This window comes from Abrus precatorius, unplaced genomic scaffold, assembly GCF_003935025.1.
Source record: "Abrus precatorius isolate BTA unplaced genomic scaffold, Abrus_2018 Scaffold8, whole genome shotgun sequence".
Lineage (NCBI taxonomy): Eukaryota > Viridiplantae > Streptophyta > Magnoliopsida > Fabales > Fabaceae > Abrus > Abrus precatorius.
Window position 1 is genome coordinate 21,054,231 of NW_020874428.1, and position 19,293 is coordinate 21,073,523.

Genomic DNA, 19,293 nt, shown 5'->3' on the forward strand with positions numbered 1-19,293 from the left:
TCAAATCATATATTTTTATTGTAATTTTTTTTTATTATTGAAAGTGTGCTTATTAATTTTATAATTTTAAAACTAACGGAACCTTATACGACAATGTTCTACCTATAAAACTTAGGGTAGATATTTTTAAATTTTTTTTTTAAGACCATCAACTCATACTTTGATTTATGTTCATATTATATAAAAATATTTTATAACAATTAAACTAATCAACATTATTTAAATAATAATAATTTCTATTTTAAATTTTTATCTGTTGTATTAAATACAACTCTTGATATAGATATTAAATTATAAAGATTAAAGTTCTTCATTAACTTTTTCTTATTACTTTATATAAATTTTTATCTTTTTATAAATATCTATTTTTATATTTCTAAAATTCTTCTTATTTTTTTTAAAATATTTTAGTTATTTTATATTAATTGTTGACATTGAATTCGTAAATTTTTGTTGACACTATATAATAATATTATTATTTTTAAATATTTAATTTTATTGCATTTTTATTATTTGATATATAATATTTATAGTTATAAAATAAAGTCAAAATAATTTTTTAGAAAAAAAAATTGTTTAAAATAATTTTATTATGTATGTAACTATTTAAAAAATTATAAACTTTTATTTGTAATTATTAAATTACATATATATATATATATATATATATATATATTAAAAATTAACCTGGTGAATGATAAGGAACTACTTTCTCTTGACAAAATTTACAAGGCGAGAGTGGTTGAATATTAGCAACATCAACTACTAAAATTTGTATGCACTTTTAAGATGCGTTTTGTTTTAATATGTATCACATTTTAGGAGAAATCCAGACAAATAAATATTTTATTATTATTTTAATAAATAATTTTTAAAAAACTTCTATTTTTCCAAAATCTTATTAGTTTGTTTTCTCAATTTTTTTACTTACTTAAAAAAGATGATCTGATTTCCCAATTAATTTATTTTAACATTTTTTTAAAAATAAAATAATATTTTTTTAAAAAAAATTCTATCTAAAGTTTTTTTACTACGTTACCACAAGTTTTATTTTAAACAAATTTTAACACGCATTAGGCACAAAACTTACTTTAAAAAAAAAAAAACAGAGAGATTCAAATTTGAATTCAGATAGTTGAAGATATGTGGAGCGGTCATGCCACTATCCTATGGCCATTAATTCTAATTTGAGCTAATTTCAAATAAATTTTTTTAATTTATATTATAATAAATGATTAATTATAATTATTAAATTCCCATAATTTATTTGAAATAGGTTGAAAAAAATTTAGATTTTTGTCGTATAGAGTTTAGTTATCTTCAAAGAAAAGTTAGTAATATTTATTAATGCATTATTATCAAGTTTATATTAATTAATTCATTTATTAATGAAGTTTTAATTCATTATATATATATATATATATATATATATATTTCATAAATACAAAAATAAAAATAATAAAAAATTATGCTTCTTTAATTAATTCATTAATAAATACTACTAATTTCATATTTTTAATATATTTATTATTATATTTGTGTTAATTAATACAAAATAATTATCAAAACTATATATTCATTTCTATAACCAGTACCTAACACTAAAATGCAAATTAATCATACTAAATTATGATTGACTAATAATAAATTACACAAATAATAAAAGTAATTATTTAAATTTTTACTAATATTTTTTTTTAACTAACTCGCGTAAATGGCGTTGTGTTTTCTTTTACTTCAAACAGTTTAAACACAAATTTATTTTTTTAAAAATAATATGTTCGCCTCATGAAACTTGCTAGAATTTAGGTACATGTCATTATATTACCCCAAAGTTTGATTTAAAAAAAATTATTTTAGTAATTTATTTTTAAAATATATTAAAAAAATAAATAAGGTCCGATTTTCCTCATTGAAGATTGAACAATGTGAATCTGATTCTCCAGGTCTTTCTTGGGATCTGGATGCTAAAACAAAAATATAAACGCCTCCTATGCACAGAGCAAACTTACTCCATCTTCTTTCACCTCTCCAAACAATCCTAATCTCAATGCAAGACCCAATTCCAGTTCCGCCAACCATCTCCGGCCACGTGGTGGCTGTTCCATACCCAGGTCGACGCCACATCAACCCCATGATGAACCTCTGCAAGCTGCTGCTTTACAAGAACACCAACCTCCACATTACCTTCGTGGTCACCGAGGAATGGCTCGGCCTCATCGGCTCCGACTCCAAACCTGACAACTTCAGATTTGCCTCAATCCCCAACGTTATTCCTTCCGAACATGATCGAGCCAACGACTACGTCACCTTCTTTGAAGCCGTTATGACCAACATGGAAGCCCCTTTTGATCATCAAGCCATTGGAAGTAACCATGGTCAGAATGTTTGTTGTCCACAGAACCAGCGTGACCATTACCAAAACAAGGTATGAGAGGACCCATAGTGTAAATGGGTATCGAGAACTCTTGTTTCAAAGCATCAATGGCTCGAGGTTCAAGCTCACATATGCTAGGGAGTACTAGGTATTGCGTTTTCTGCACCCATGGTACAATATTTAGGACCAACCTCTAGATTGTAAATTGATAGTGGAATATTGGAAGGTGGGGTGGAGGGTGAAAACACAAGTTGAAGTTAAACAAGACACTTTGATTAGAAAAGATGAAATTGCTAGCCTTGTTAAAAATTTTATGGATTTAGAGAGTGATGAAGGGAGAGATATGAGGAAAAGAGCCAGGGAGCTTCAGCTGCTATGTCACCGTGCAATTGCAAGTGGTGGATCAACAGATTCTGATATCAGTGCTTTTCTTCGCCATATACTTCGGGGTGCCAAGCCAGAGTGAGACTGTTGGTTTTATTCTAATCCTCTAATTTCTTTTCACAGTCTCCAACTACAGTGCTGGATCCATTATCTAATATTAAGATCATAAAAGCCTAGAGTTCATATTTTTCATGTCTTGTATGGTTTTGCACCATAATATGATTAGATTTTGTAATATCATTCTAAGCTTCTTACCGTGCAGACCATGAATGTCCATTAAATCATAAATTCCTTTTTTTCATAATTAGGTCTAAACGTATATGATTAAAATCGTGTTGTTTCTCGGTTTCTTCTTTTCACATGTTTTTCTAAATATGAAGCCATTTATGACTAACTTGTTGCATAAGATCACCGGTGTACTGGAATCAGAGAAAAATAATTGTGTGTAACTAAATAAATGACTTAAAATCGGTGAAAAGAACTTGAAATTGGTAGTCACAGCTTGACACTATCAGAGTTATTAAATTATGATTCTTGATTTCGCCCATTTACTGAATACTGTCTATGGGGTTGGGATAGCTTGCCTAGGATAGTATTGACTCTTGATGTAAAGGGTATTTTTACACTGTGATCTGCAATGCTGAGGAGTTTCGTACAATACAGGGAACCATGAATTAGGGGAAGGGAAGGGGGTGTGAGGCGGCGAAGGGGAAGAAGATATAAGTTTAAAGACTTTTCTAAAATTATCTATAAAATATTATAAAACTAAATTACATGTACTCAATATTAAATTGACTTTCTGTGAGTTATTGCAGTATTTAATAGATATTAAATCTTAATTTTTTTAACTTAAATTAAATAATAATAATAATAATAATAATAATAATAATAAAATTTATAAATATTTCATGTAGAATGTGTTATATTCATTGAGACTAATTATATATTTAAGTTTTATATATATAATTGAAGATGTGCTTGACAAAATTAATTAATAAACTAGTGAAAATTTTACTCAAAATATATATAAATATAAATTTTTATTTTAAATTCAAATTTTAAAAAATATAAATAAAATAGAATTAAATTAATTTTTAACTTAATTGTAAAATACTTTTTTTTTACGTAAAATAATCATAAAACAAAGCTAAACACTAGTCGAAGAAAATTATAAATAAAGAAAACATTACAAAAGTTCGCAATAAATTCAGAAATTTTTATGAACTTATGGACAAAATGCCTCCAAAACTTCTTACTTTCACTGGGCATATGCTATCTTAACCTTGAACACAAAACAATAGTTACGCAAGACAATTGCCACTAGATTCTGTATGCTAGGTTGCGAAGGCAATACATGAATTAGTGGGCATCGCTCTATTATCATAACCAGATCAACGTTAGTAATATACTCTACTGTATTGAATAAAATTTATCAAGAATTAAAAGAATATATCCTACTCTTAATTAAATGAGTAATACTTATATAATTTTTATTTTAAATAAATTTCAATCAATAATAAAAAAAAATATGTTAGATAGTATATTAATAACACTTCTTAACCGTCCTTCTTATCTTTTAATTTGTTGCCTTTAAAAAGAAAAATTTGTTCTTTTCATATTTCAAAAGTTAAAAAAATATTTATTACTTTTTTTTATTATTATAATCTTACTCTTTACAATTATTTTAATTATTTTAAAAATTTATTATAAAATAAAAAATTAATTATCACAAAATTTAAAATTAATAAAGCTAAATTACAAATCTGATTTTAACTTACTTGCCTATTAATTTATAAAATATATTTTATTTTTATAAAATATTAAAAATGTCATATTAGTTTCTACTATTTCTATCAGACATTTTAGTCTCTAAACTCATATATTGTTACTAAATAATAACAGAATATTGATATATCACGTGATAGTTCAGTTTAGGTACACAACATTGTTTTAGGAAATAAAAAACTTGTATCCTAATTGTCCAACATTTTATTCCTAAACATAGTAACAAATGATCTTTGTCTAATGGTTAATTTAGACCTAATTCCACCTTGCTGGTTTTTTGCTATTGCATTTGTTGGACCTTTTTTTGCAGGTGCAATGGAAGACTTTTGTGTTGGGTCTTCTTCTACAAGTACAATGGAGGGTTGTTGTATTGAATTGTTATTTTGGACTTGAGAATTTTCTATTTTTTACTCTCTTTTTTTTCAATATAAAGCAAGTCTGTTTGTCGTAGTTTAGCTTCCATAACATGAATTAAACTGTGATAATTTTTTTTTCAATTTATGTTTTATTGGATTCTCATTTGTTTCTTTTCCTTGTTTATCATTTCTCCTTTACTTCTTAATAGTTGGTGGTAGTGGTGAAATTTACTCACTTTTCTCTCAAAATTCTTAACCTTGTAATGGTTGAATATGATGTTCATAGGTTGCATGACATGCTTCCATTGTTAACCATCCATGACAGTAGTCTTCTAGTCTCTCATTTTTATATGCTATATATTGTAACAATAGCATGCATGCAAAGCATGCCTATAAAAATAGCCAAAAAAAATATATATTAAACATTATAAATGGTGCATATTTATATATATTTAACAAATTAGTAATCATATAAATTTAACAAACCTGATAATTGCCAAAATTTACAAGTGTATGTATGAGTGCCCAAGTTGGCAAACATTGTACTTCAAATTTATGAGTATTATCATCACCTATGGTGCAAGTTTAGTTAAGACAAATGTTATGTGAGATTATGGTTGATCTGGCACACTCCCTTACAAAGTGCTCCAATATTTTACCCTTATATTGCTTACAGAAATTTTGCCATAGATGTCATACACAAAATCTATAGTGTGCACTTGACATGACTTCTGGCAAAGCTGTATCAAACCCTACAATAAATAACAATGTGCATTTTAGTCTTCAATATATTTTTTAATCATGCAAATTAGTCCTAAACAAATATATTAATTATGCAATTTAGTCCATGTCAGGCATATTTAATTAGTAACTCAGTCATACGTAGATATTTTACTTTCTGCATGTCAGATATGAAATTTCATTCCTTGTTTGAGTGATAAAAAATAATGTCAATTCTCTTTATTTTCAACATCAACAACAACATAGGCTATTACCCATATATGATTATTAATAGCTTACCCCACTGTTGTCAACAATCGTCTTCTGTGATAAGCCTTTAAAAGTGCACCATCAGGACTTATCATTGGTTTGTACCCAGTCTTAAAGCTATTTTTGCACCTAGCAAGACATATATATAATATTTGAAACTGTGGTAAATTTTCAACATGAAGAACATTATCAATTTTCATAGTTAAACTTGGATTACATCTCATAAGTTCTCCACAACAGTCCCATAATTTTTCAAATTGTTCCTTCTCACTTCCCTCTACAGTATCTCTTGCCTTAATCATTAACCTTTAAGTTTTGCTATCTTCTAACTTCACACCATATTTCACTTTCATGTACTCAAACTTTAGAATGTTTCATGGAGGGATGTTTCCTTAATTTTATAACAAGCTTTCCTACAACTCAATCTTGTGTTGCTTCTTTATTCTTAAAAACTGTCACAAGTATGCTCATTGAGAAAAGTCTTGATATGGAAGTTATTTGTCACATTACTTTTTGCACAATATATTTTTCACTTATAGTTATCATTCTTACACTTGGCTCTCTCTCACTTTGTCATTTTTTACCCACCTAATTTCTCTTCCCATCTGAATTGTATAATCCTTAACACATGTTTTGAAGGATTTTAAACTTCCAAACTTCATTCCTAGCTCCAATTGCACATTTCCAAATTTGACAGCTTCAATAAATTAAGAAAAAACTTCTTTGTTATTGTCTTCACCATATGAATTCACTGGAATTATTAATTTTTCATACCTCCTAAATTTTTTGAATGTTCTTCTCTTTCTTCATAGTGGTAACTTTCCCTATCACCCACATCTTTTACATCTTTCATAACATTTTCAAAATATTCTTCATCTAAATAATGTTCTTCATCAACTATGGTCATTTTTTCTTTATCTTTCTGTTTACTTTTTGTTACCCTTTTCCTTTTCCTTTTTCTTTTCTCATTCTATTGTGTTTCTATTTTTCTTTTGATTTAGTAGACTCACACTTACCTTTTCCTTCCCTTTTCTCTTGCTTCTTCTTTTTTTTTTGTTTCCCCATTTGATTTACCACACTCACCCTCACATTTTTCCTTTTCCTTTGTCTTTTTCTTTCGTTGTTTTCTCTCAACTTCAACTTGTACTCCTTTTGTTATTGTACCTTCCACTTCTACTCCTTCTCTTGTTGTGCCTTTAACTTCTACTTCTTTTTTTATTGCTATATCTTCAACTTCAATGCCTCTTTCCATTCCTGGTTCTTCAACTTCTTTGCTTTCCATAGTCTAAGTTTATCCTCATCAAGCAATTATGGTTCAACAATTTCATGCTCATAATATACTTTCATTTTTCCTCTTTTCCTTTATTTCTCTTAGCATCAGCCACCATATCCAATACATTAGCAGAAAATTTCAATGGATTTAAACCTTCGTTAAACACTTTAGTAGAGTCCAACCAAAAAATATTTTGTATACCCTAATACCCCATTACCTTACTGAAGTTTATAAAACTGAAAATATTTATCATGTCTTCATTATTATCAAGCTAAACTTTAACCTTATCCCACTTGTACTCCTTCCTATTCCCATATTCTTCCACAAAAACTGTCTACAGGTGAATGTAAAACAATATTATCTACATTAATAGAGATAAAATTATCAAATAAATCAGCAATACATAAATATTTTTAAATTACTTTAACAAATAAATAATGAAAGTAATGCAGACACATGGAAGTAATGGGTAAAACCATGCAAAAAGGAGACAACTTCCATTCACATTATCTTTTTCTTTTAAAAAGCAAAAAATCGTAATAGACATAGGAGGACCACTATTTTCTTCTCACAAAACAACAAAAAAATATATTCACTTTCCTACATTAGCATCAATGGAGAAAGGAAACAATATTAATCTAATCAAACAAAACAAACCTAACACCAATACCATGTCTTCATCCTCAATGGCACACAAGAAATTAGGGTTTTGTTATTCAGTTTTGTAACTGAAAAATAACTCACAAAAAAATTAGGAAAAAGAATATTACTAAATCTTCCATGTGATTCTTATTCTTGCGAGTACAACATATTTTAATCTCAAATTTTTCACTGCCAAATAGAGCTACAATTTTCAATTTGGGAGAGAATTTGAAAAAAAATATTACGATTCTTTGTCAAAGAAAAAATAAAAAATTTTCAATTATGTACTATTTGACTATACAAATTACTCCACTTATTCTAAACAACGTAATATTGTTATATCAACCTTGTGACATGACAGTATTTTATTATTATTTGATAACGGTATCTGAGTTTAGGGACTAAACTACCCAGCAAAGATGGAAGTCAAATACCAAAGTAACATTTTTAATATTGAAGAGACTAAAATGCTTGACGCTAAATTTTTCAATGATCAAAATGATAGTTTAGTCTTTTTCTTTTCTAAACTTAGGATTAGGCCAACTTGCATATGGATATGTCTAGTTTCAATTAATCATAGGAGTCCTATATACCTTCAAATTTATAACCTAAACCTATTTTAATTATAGACATAAATTCTAACTCAAATATGTCCTAGCACAAAACTTATTGAAGCGTTGATGTAACTTAAAAAGTACTACTGAAGTTTCCTTAGGTGTGAAAACACATTAGGACATAAAACTCTCCTAATCTATCTCTATAATTAAATCATAAGCATAGTATTATCTTTGGCCATTGTTCAATATGAACTTGAGGCTAGCAAAGCCCAAGTGCTCTCAGTCTCTTTCAGAGCATGTTCCTAAAAAAATGTTCATGTTCTCAATGCTGTATATTTGGAGAAGCATTTTCTCTTGTAGTATTTGATAATCAAGCTACTAATTGCCTTGTTGTTTGGTTATTTTTTTTCTTTAATATGTTTGGAATTATTGGTGCAGATTGGAGGCTTCCACCAACTTCCTACGATTTCTTCCTGGAGGACCTGAACTGTACTAGCATTCCTTCCAAAAATGGCAGGCTTCAAAGAATATCTTACAAAAATGTATGTTCAAATATATCTTCCTTCGCAAATTCATGTAATGTGTTAGTCAAACTAGTTGAAGTAGGATCATCACGGAACTAAGTCAACTCACCAATTCAATCAATCTAAACCAAAAAGGTTGGTTTGAGTACTCAGTTAATTTTCAAGATCTGTATTGTAATTCTGTTCATCATTGAGGGTCAAGCATTGGAACTTATAATTTAAAATGAATATTTTGGCATTATGAGCTCAATTACCACATCAATGTCATCAACCAGCTTTAACAATACTTTGCAAGAGTAAGGTCTTAAGCTACACTTTACAATAAATGGAACCACATATAATATGAAGTACTATTTAGTTGATGATATTTATCCAGAGTTTGAGCTATATTCGTAACAGTAACATCAACGTTGTAAGGAGGTAAAAAAAAACTATTCGCCTAATACCGAGAAACGGTATTATTATTATTATTATTATTATTATTATTATTATTATTATTATTATTATATAAAATACAATAATATTTTGTTCATGAAATAAAATATTTAAACTTTATGATAAAAAAATGCTTTGTTATTATTTATATATTTTTTATAAATATATTTTATTGTTGTCAATACATATTATAATTGATGGATCATCTAACAACTTATTTTTAGGGTTTTTTAATCTTCAAGAGAATATTTTTTTAATATAATCTATATATTATTTTAAGAATTCAATGTTATATATATATATATATATATATATATATATATATATATATATACACACACGTGTGTATGGTGTAATAATTTTAGGAGAAAAAGTAGAGAGAAAAGTCAGACGACGAACTCTCAATTATAATATAAATAGATTAACACATAAGAATATGTAATTTTATTTTGTTGGATTAATGAATACTATAGTTTTAAAAAGTTGTAATTATTAATTTGGTACTTATATTTATTTCTGTTTCCTTAAATAAAAATAGAGATATAATACAGGCATCATTTAAAATAAAATAATAATTTTATTTGTTATTATCATCTAAATAAAATTGGAAAAAGTTAGCATAAAGTAGAAGCTAGAAACGCATTAAAAATAAAATGCTATCTTCTTAGTTCTCACGTACGAGAAACGAATACGGATACCAAATGCTTGGCTGAGGAGCTTTCTGTGAATTTTGTGTCAGAAAACGGTCTCTTTTGTGGTTTTCATTGGAAGTTGAGTAATGCGAACATAGTAAATGATCTTCCCAACATCAACATGGCGTCACTCTGTATAAACTCATCACCATTTCCCCCACCTTCTCATCCTCGCAAGCTCACCGAAACTTCACTTTCTTCTTCTTTGCTTCTTCATAACAACAATAATCATAGCTTAGGAAGTTCCTTGAAACCCATTGTTGTCAGTGGAGATCCTCCTAGTTTTGTTTCTGCTCCTGGTCGCAGAATTCTTGCTGGTTTGGTTTTTTTATTCCGAGTTTTTTGCTGCATCCATTTGTTTGCTTTCTAATTTTTATTTGGGAATTTGGATGTTCTTAGCAGAGTCTTAAGTTGTTGTTGCTTTTAAAAAAAAATTGCATCAGCTTCCAATGATCGTTATGTAATATTGTGGTCTTACCGTAGTCAATACTCAGTACTCGTGTTTGAATTTGATGTTTTTGAGCTGAATGCTTAGAATAATATTAATTTGCATGATCAAAATGTGGATCATATACCATCGTGTGCTGGTTCGATTGTATGAGGATCAGGTCTTGACACTAAACTATGCGGTCCTAGGTTCGGCGTTAAGGTTTATGTGTTTAAAAGCCTGATGTTACCATACCCTGATTAGTATGTGTATAATATGGATCGCATGGACTATAGCTGAATGAGACTGAAAGAAGAACCTTATAGTTATAAATTCAACTTAATGATTCTTCGATTAAAGTTGAACTGAAGTGCTGTTGAGCTGCTACAAATTTATGGCTGATGTGTAAATTGGGGTCTTAGTTTTGATTTTGGAATCTTTATTAAGAAATCTCAAACACATCTCTCTGTCTTTAGTATTTCCTGATACTTCTTTATTAATTCTTGCTATTTGTTGTTGTTGATTTTTGTGGTGGATATGAATAAGTATTTTCATTTCTCTTTTTATAGTCTAGAATTGTGGAACTTCATTATAAATGGTCAAAGTCGAAGTGATGAAGTTTCTTTGGACAGGATTTTGTCCTTTGATTAATTCACTATCTTGATGGTGTTCTTGATAATCATTTTCTGGTCTATTTTTTATATTTTTATTGCATTTTGTCTGTCTTTGATATGTCTTGTTGAAGCTAATTTTCTTGAACAGTTGGAGATCTACATGGAGATCTTAAGCAAGCTAGATATGCACTTGAAATGGCTGGTGTATTGAGCTCTGATGGTCAAGACTTATGGATTGGTGGAGAATCTGTATGCTTACTATTCTCAAATAGATTTTTTTTTTCTTAATGGGAATCAGTAGCCTCTATTATACAATTTGATGTAATTAAGTTGTTGAAAATGACTAAATTTATGGAATGATCAAACCTATGCAAATGAAATTGAGGTAACTTTATGGTCATTCGCTTATCTGCACACCTGACAAAAGTTAAACAATATATATATATATATATATATATATATATATATATATCCTAAAGCTGACATATTTTAACAAATAATTTTTTCCCCTCAATGTACTAGGTGTTGGTTCAACTAGGTGATATACTAGATCGAGGTGAAGATGAAATTGCTATCTTGTCCTTACTGCGCTCATTGGATCAACAGGCAAAAGCAAAAGGTGGAGCTGTGTTTCAGGTTTGTCATTTGTGACTTTGAAACTTAAAACGTTTCAGTCACTGTTACACAGACATAAAGCACTCAATTTACTATATTTAATAACTGAATGTTACAAACAACACCACCTAGGAGATGACAATTCCTGATACATTATAAAGCTTCTGTCTTCATCTAAATCTAAGTTGTTGAAATTATGGAATTTTAGGCATTGAAGGAGAGAATAGTGAGAAGAGAGATTTTTTATAATATTCTATCATATAATGAAATGTATTACAATATATTGAAGTGCGTGCAAAACCTAGGACAGTAACTTTTTTTAATACTAGTAAGAAATATTAACTAAATAAGAAAAACAAATCATGAGATAAAGAAATATGTAACCAATCCTAAAAGATAATGGGAAGTAGGGAAAGTAATCTAAAGGATAATCTAAGATAGATATGATAAGTTATTTTCATATATTCTAACATAAGTATTAATTAGAAATTATTTGTAAAATCTGACGAACCTGTTCCATTATCTTTTAGCTATTATCATTTTGTTGAGGTAAATTTCCTTAGCTGAAATTGCTTGACCTAGGTGAATGGAAACCATGAGACCATGAATGTGGAAGGGGATTTCAGATATGTTGACTCTGGGGGATTTGATGAATGCAATGATTTCTTGGAATATATCAATGGTTCTAAAAATGATTGGGAAGAAACTTTTACTGGTTGGGTTGATGTCTCTGAAAGGTGGAAAGAAAATCGAACAATGTCAAAAAATTATTGGGGACCATGGAATTTAGTGAAGGTACTATGAATTTCTGGCCTACTTTTCATTAACATGTATAGTAATTATATTTTATAGTTAGCAAGCATAAATTTCTGTTTCTCAAACTGCTTTGGTTGAATTACCTAAAAAAAGTTGTATCCTTACGCCCAATTCAACGCATCAACATACTAGAAAAAGAATTGAAAAACTTAGCATAGATGTTTGTTTTAAATTAGTGTAAATACTTGTTTTGAACCAACTATACTAAAATTATAGCAACAACGATCAAACTTTGTACCCATGGTTGCAAGACTTCGATATCATGTCGTGAATAAATTATCTCAAAAGTATACACTACACAGTGAAAGCACATGAATTATATTATATCTAACAGTACTCTCCCTTCAAAGTTATGATTTGCTAGACGCAATCAAATGTACATTTTACTCATTTAGGAGATAACTAAGGGTAACAAATTTGAATTATAATAAAATAATTAAGTAATTGACATACTTAAATGAGTTTTAGAAATCGATATAACTATATTAAACATGATAATTTGAACTCACTGAAGAGATTTACATAATTTGGAATCAATAAAATTGTCCTCTTGATCAAAAGCTAATAAAGGGAAATCTTAGAGACCTATATGATCATGTACTTGTATCTGGGATCATAATTTGTCATCTTTTTAGTACAGCATAAGTTTTGTTATTTCAAAAAGAAGCTCTATGTTATTAAAAATATGATATTTTATTGTTGTTTTCTGATAAAGTTTTCCAATTATTAGAACAGAGACAAAAGGGATTAATTGCCAGATCAATCCTCTTTAGGCCCGGTGGGCCTCTGGCACGTGAGCTTGCAAGGCATGCTGTTGTACTTAAGGTCAATGATTGGATCTTCTGTCACGGTGGCCTTCTTCCTCATCATGGTAAATATTTTATGGCATTTTCATTTTGTTTGACTTGAGATGGATATTTTACTTGTGCAGTGTCTACTATAATGCTATGGTTGCCTGTTTCAAATTTGTTCTATTTTAATCTAATTCCAAATGGCAGATATTATTTTCTTCAACATTTTCTTCCCCTTTCATTTTCTGTAGTTGCATATGGCATAGAGAGGATGAATAAAGAAGTGTCCAATTATATGAGAGGTCTGCATGAGAATGACAATACTGTCAAACTCCCTTTTATTGCCACTAGGGGTTATGATAGTGTTGTTTGGAATCGTTTATACTCAAGAGACTCACAGGATTTGGTGGACTATCCGGATAAACAGGTAAATGTATTAATAAGATTGTGACAGTATTCTGTAATTAATAGGAAGATTTAATGTGGGGTTAATAGAAACATAAGTCAATAACTATCCCTGCCCCCCTTGAAACAAAAAAAAAACATTGTTATGGTCAGTGCAATTCTCCTTAGAGAAACATGAATCTTTACAAAAAAATGCATCCAAGAAGTTTCAAATTTATTTCATGCGTGTAATAATGTCCATCTGGTGTCTCCAGAAATGCAAGTAGTCTATTCCTCCAAAGCAAGCTTCTTGACTCCATCTTTGCACCCACAATATTTTTTTTAGTGCTACCGAAAAATGTCAAAAACAGTTTCAAATTAGTATGGGGACTTTTGTGTTGCTTTTTCAAATGTTTCTTAATTTATGTCCAATTACTTACTAACATTCTTTAACTTGTTTTGTGAGATCCTTAGAAGATTAATGGAATTGTCTCTAGCTGACTTGGATTGACTTTTTGAAACTAAATATGATCTTTAGGTATTTTCCATGCTTGAGGAGACACTGCAAGCAGTTGGTGCTAAGGCAATGGTAGTCGGGCACACTCCTCAAACTATAGGTGTAAATTGGTAAGGGAAGCTAACTCTTCAAACATGGTTTAAATAACCTCAAGATCAAGCTGTCACAAATCTCAATTTTTAGATGTAGTGATAATTCGTATATCTACCATACTTGAAGTTTAACAACTTTAAGTGATTATACAATGTCTAGGTCTGTTAGTGCGTTGTGGATGGAATAATTCTATTTATTGAAATGAGTTCTTTGCTTCTTGCAGTAAATACAATTGTAGCATATGGCGCATAGATGTTGGAATGTCCAGCGGAGTTCTTAATTCGAGACCAGAGGTAAAACAATGCCACGGCTCAGTTAAACATTTGTGTGTGACTCGTTAAATAATAAATACTTTAGTTATAAACTAAATATTTTGAGAGATAATTATGTGCTTCTGAACCTTTCTTCAGGACAGTGCCCGGTGCTCACTCCCCATAGAAAAGCCTTGGATTTTTTGTGGGAAAGTAGCACTGTTGTTAACATTTCAACTATGTAAAAAAGTAAATTGATTTTATCTTGTAGTTAGGTCCTGTTTCTTTCAAATCTTGATTGACTTAAAAGTAGTTTTTGGAATTTACGGTAGAGTTCATATTTTCCAGGTTCTAGAAATTATAGACAATAACGCAAGAGTTATACGGAGCAAAAGGGACAGACATAATGAACTTCAAGCTGCTGCATATACTTGAGACACAAAAATGATGCAACAGGTATATTAATTTACTAGTTGGTTGTCTATTATTGATTGTTCTGTTACAGATTCAATTGAATATTTGAAAGTGATTACTATTCAAAGACAATATAGACTTTGGTGTTGCAACATTTGCAAGTTGACACATTTCACTCACTGTGGGTGCCCCCTACACCTAAATTTGTATAGTTGTGGAATCCTAACATTACACTCTTTTGAGCACACTTTTCAATACACTTTTTGGAACTGAGTTATAGAGTAAAATAGTCAAAGCAATTTTTAAAAAATGATTGATTTATGAGACAGTGATTTGATTTTTTTTAAAAATAGACCAATCACAAAAAGTGTATTGCTAGCATTTCTCAAATCTATTTTTTATCCCAAAAATCTCTTGAAAAGCAGAATGATGTAAAATTATTGCACTGGTATCAAACTATGTAACATTCTAGAAAACCAAGCAGAAAAGAGGGGAAAGAGAAGAAAAAAAAATTGAATCATGGAATTGATCACTCTTTTAAAAGATGAATCAATAAAAAATTAGTCCAATTAGAAAAGACTTTGCTCTAAATGGATTTTAGTTGTGGTTCAATTTTTTGCATAAAATTGAAGTATATAGCATATTAGTGATTTAGTAGGAACCAAAAGTAAAATCCCCACTGATAGATTTCTACTGTACTTATGCATGAAGCAGGAACATCCGACAAGTGAAATCCAACATTGGCAAATTTATGCAATACACATTGACCAATTCTTGTCACTTATTAGTTGTTTGCTTCACAGAGAAATTGTGAAGACTGGAACAGTGCACCAATTTTGGCAACCGAAAAAATCCTGAAGGAATTTCAAGCCAGATATGTTGCAGTTAAATGTAGCCCCTGCTAATGGCTTAAAAGCAAGGTGAAAATAGGATATACAGCAAGAAAAAAATAAATTGGAGGGCAAATAATCCAAATATTGTACTTCTGAATCTGTTACATTATCACCAATTACATTAACCAGTCCCAGTGTAAATTGCTCCATTGTTTGTGCTGATCAACCCCATTTGACCGCATATAGTTTCCTCATGTCAATATCTAAGTATGATATTTATTCTCGTTTCAAATTCTTGACATGCCTACTGCCCCTTCAGAATGGATGAGTATATTTTGTCTGTTATTGGGTGTTCATTGGCCACAACCAAATCATTCAGAAGAATTAAACTGAGGAATCGACCAATTTGGTTTTGAGTACACTAAAGTTAAAAAGTAAATTTGGTTTTGTGTATGTCTAGGTTTGGTATAATTTCAGTTTACAAAAAAATAATAAAAGGTCAGACAAATTGAATAACGATCTATATGCATGTAATTATGCACTTTTATCTAATTAGAAAAAAGGTAAATTATGTTTTTTTTCTCTCTTATTTATTGGTTTTATCATTTTCAACTGTCTCCCTTTTCAATTATTTTAAAAAATATATAATTAATGAGACCTAACATGTATAAGTTTATCTAGAATAAATAAATCAATTGAATAAAACCATTTTAAAAAATAAAAGTTGTTTATAACACATAAGAAATAAGTCAAGAAAATCAACTAATCATCTTATAATCTCTGACTTTAGAAAAAAAAATACTAGTAATCTATTTTCATGTAAAAAATAAAAATTAAATTATTTATCATAACTAATGTCATTAAGCATCATCACACGGTCTATATTCCCGTGAACCACCTTAAACCTTTATTCACTGGCTATATAAGCACAACATAAAAATAATAAATTTTAGATTATAATGTAGCTCTTATTGCCTATAATTATCAAGGACAACTTATCAACATCTCATAATCCCATGCCCTTCCTTTCCCATGATCATATTCCAAATCTAGAATCTCTCCACTGAAAATTACCATCATGAATGTATCATGTAGCACAATACATTTATATTCTGAAATTCTAAAACAAACAAATAAAGACAGAATGATAATTCCCCACTAACATAATCCAAGTCTCAAACATTATTCCACTGAAAATTACCAACAAGATGTAGCACAATCCATTTGTATCTTGACATTCTACCACAAATAAATAAAAACAACATACTCAAACACAGAGTATATGTGATTGTGGTCTTACATCAGCATAAATAAACAATGAAATATTTCAGGATCCAGATCGCTTGATTTTGACTTAATAAAAAAAATTGTTTAAGTCAATTTCGCTTAAGTAAAAAAAATTCATTTAAGTGAATTTTGAAAGAATGACTAAAAAAATCAAAAGAAGAAGAGAGAAAGAGAGGCTAAGAGAGATATGGGAGCAAGAGCACGAAGGAGAGGGAGAGAAGGAGAAGGGCTAGATGAGGAGAGAAAGGGAGGAGGATGAGTGGGAGTGAAGGGGAGGGGAGGAGAGCTAGATGAGGAGAGAAAGGGAAGGAGATTAGGTGGGGCTGAAGGAAGAAGAGATGGGAAAGGGAAAGAAAGAAAGGGACTAAGTGAGAGGGATGGAAGAAGAAGGTAGCTAGATTGGAAAGAGAGGGAAATGGGAGGAGCTGGGTGAAAGAGAAGAAGAAATTGAGAACTGTTAAGTGAGAAGGAAAGGAGGAGGAGGAGTAGAGTGGGAGGAAAAGAAAGAGATAAGAGAAGGAGGGGCTGAGTGAGTGGGTGAAAGAGAGAGAAAGAGAGAGCGAGAATAATCTTTCTACGTATTTTTACTTAAGCAAATTTGGATTCGTTTAAACGAAAATAGGCATAAAGAAGAAGATGTTGTAGTGTATTTTCGCTTTCGCTTAAACGAGTTTTTCTAACTTAAGCAAAATTAGTTTAAGTAATTCTTTTTAACTTAAGTCAAAATCACTTTTTGTCAAAATTCGCTTAAGTGAGATTAAGTGAGCGAAAAACTGCAGTCTGCAGTTTCCGTCAAAACTGCAGATGATACAGGTAATTTTTCAAGGTCTCTGCTGCCCAAAACAAAGATAAAGATTACTTTTGTACTACCCATCTTAGTAGTTGCTCACTACCTTATTTTTGTTCTATAATATTCAATATATTTTAAAAATCAATTTAATAGTTATTTATAAATTATTTTTGAAAATCAAATTCTAAAATCATTTACAAACTATTTTCAAAAATTAAATTCTGAAAATGATTTACTTTTTTAAAAAATTATATTCTTTAGTTTATAAATAACTTCTAAAATTTAATTTTAAAAAATATTAAACACATTTAAAAATTAAATTATAAAAATAATAAAAATTGATACGAATAAAAAAAATAATACATATTACAATCTCCAACACAAACAAAAGGTGCATCATCAATTCTAATTGATATATACAAAGTAAAAAGAGCATGGGGAGAGCATATTCTAGGATTCCAAAACTAAATAGTAATTAAAAATAACAAAATACAAATAACTTTTGAATGTTTACACTTTTTCTTAACTTTTGTTTAAATGAAAATAGAAAAGACAATAAAATTTTTTTGACACAATTAGTCTAATCAAATTTTGTTGACTTAAGTAAATTTTACAAATTCACTTAAGTAAATTTTGTACTCTTAAAAAAAGGGAACTGAGGATGAATAGAGATGAGAAGAATAAGTAGAGTATGATATTTGTAAGAGAGGAGGATGAAATTGCATATAAAGAAAAGAGAAAAATGTGGGTACACAGGTGAAAGTGAAAAGAAAAAGAGATAAGTTGAATATGTAATAAAGAAAAGAGAAGAGTTGAGTGAGAAGTGAAAGGAAGAAAATAATTAGGTATTAGAAGAAAAAGAAACTTGAATATATAAATTGAGAAATGATCGTTAGGTACGAGAGAGAAAGAAAAAAAATACAAAATTTATTAAAGTTAATTTTATATATAAAAAAAATTATGTTCAATTCCTGGCACAATAGGAAGAGATTCAAATTCATCTCCATAAATGAAGTTTAGCCTGAAATCATTTTGTAGAATGAACATAAATTTTCTAAAGTGGCAAATTCTCTCAAAAACCATTAAAAGATTACAAGAGAAGAATTTTATCAAAAAATAAAATACATGATGCAAATCCTTTCTTACCAAGTTTTTATTAAAAAAAAATATTTCTTAAATACTTAATCGATGCTTAAACATACTAGTCACCCAGATCTATTTAAATCTTATGAGAAGCTAAGATTCCCACATCGCTTATAAAAGTAGTTATTTTGAAATTCTGAGAATAAATTTAAATGAATTTTATACAGGTTTAAAATACTTATTTTGAAATTCTGAGAATTAAAAATGCAGACAACTAAGTATCTCATAAAACCTCATCATATGATATGTATCCCATCCTAATTTGAATCTCCAAGCTGCAATGAACGAATTGAAAATAATATC

At 29.1% G+C, this 19,293-nt stretch overlaps 2 protein-coding genes across 5 annotated transcripts; both read left to right on the forward strand.

Moving 5' to 3' along the window:
• Nucleotides 1–2,050: 2,050 nt before the first annotated feature.
• Nucleotides 2,051–2,843, forward strand: LOC113874428 (UDP-glycosyltransferase 87A2-like). Its single transcript, XM_027512650.1, has 2 exons — nt 2,051–2,428; nt 2,562–2,843. Exons 1-2 carry the CDS (start codon nt 2,051–2,053, stop codon nt 2,841–2,843), a joined length of 660 nt encoding a protein of 219 aa, XP_027368451.1.
• A 7,127-nt stretch (nt 2,844–9,970) lies between these two features.
• LOC113874917 (shewanella-like protein phosphatase 1) lies at nt 9,971–16,107 on the forward strand. 4 transcript variants are annotated; one of them, XM_027513202.1, is made up of 10 exons: nt 9,971–10,332; nt 11,205–11,305; nt 11,579–11,692; nt 12,254–12,466; nt 13,223–13,358; nt 13,530–13,705; nt 14,201–14,289; nt 14,496–14,565; nt 14,872–14,979; nt 15,741–16,107. In XM_027513202.1, exons 1-9 carry the CDS (start codon nt 10,137–10,139, stop codon nt 14,956–14,958), a joined length of 1,182 nt encoding a protein of 393 aa, XP_027369003.1. In that variant the 5' UTR covers nt 9,971–10,136; the 3' UTR covers nt 14,959–14,979; nt 15,741–16,107. The 4 variants fall into 4 exon arrangements, 3 of the variants coding, with proteins under 3 accessions (XP_027369003.1, XP_027369002.1, XP_027369004.1); XM_027513201.1 differs by having other exon boundaries at nt 15,652–16,105; XM_027513203.1 differs by lacking the exon at nt 12,254–12,466 and having other exon boundaries at nt 15,652–16,105.
• The last annotated feature ends 3,186 nt before the right edge of the window (nt 16,108–19,293 follow it).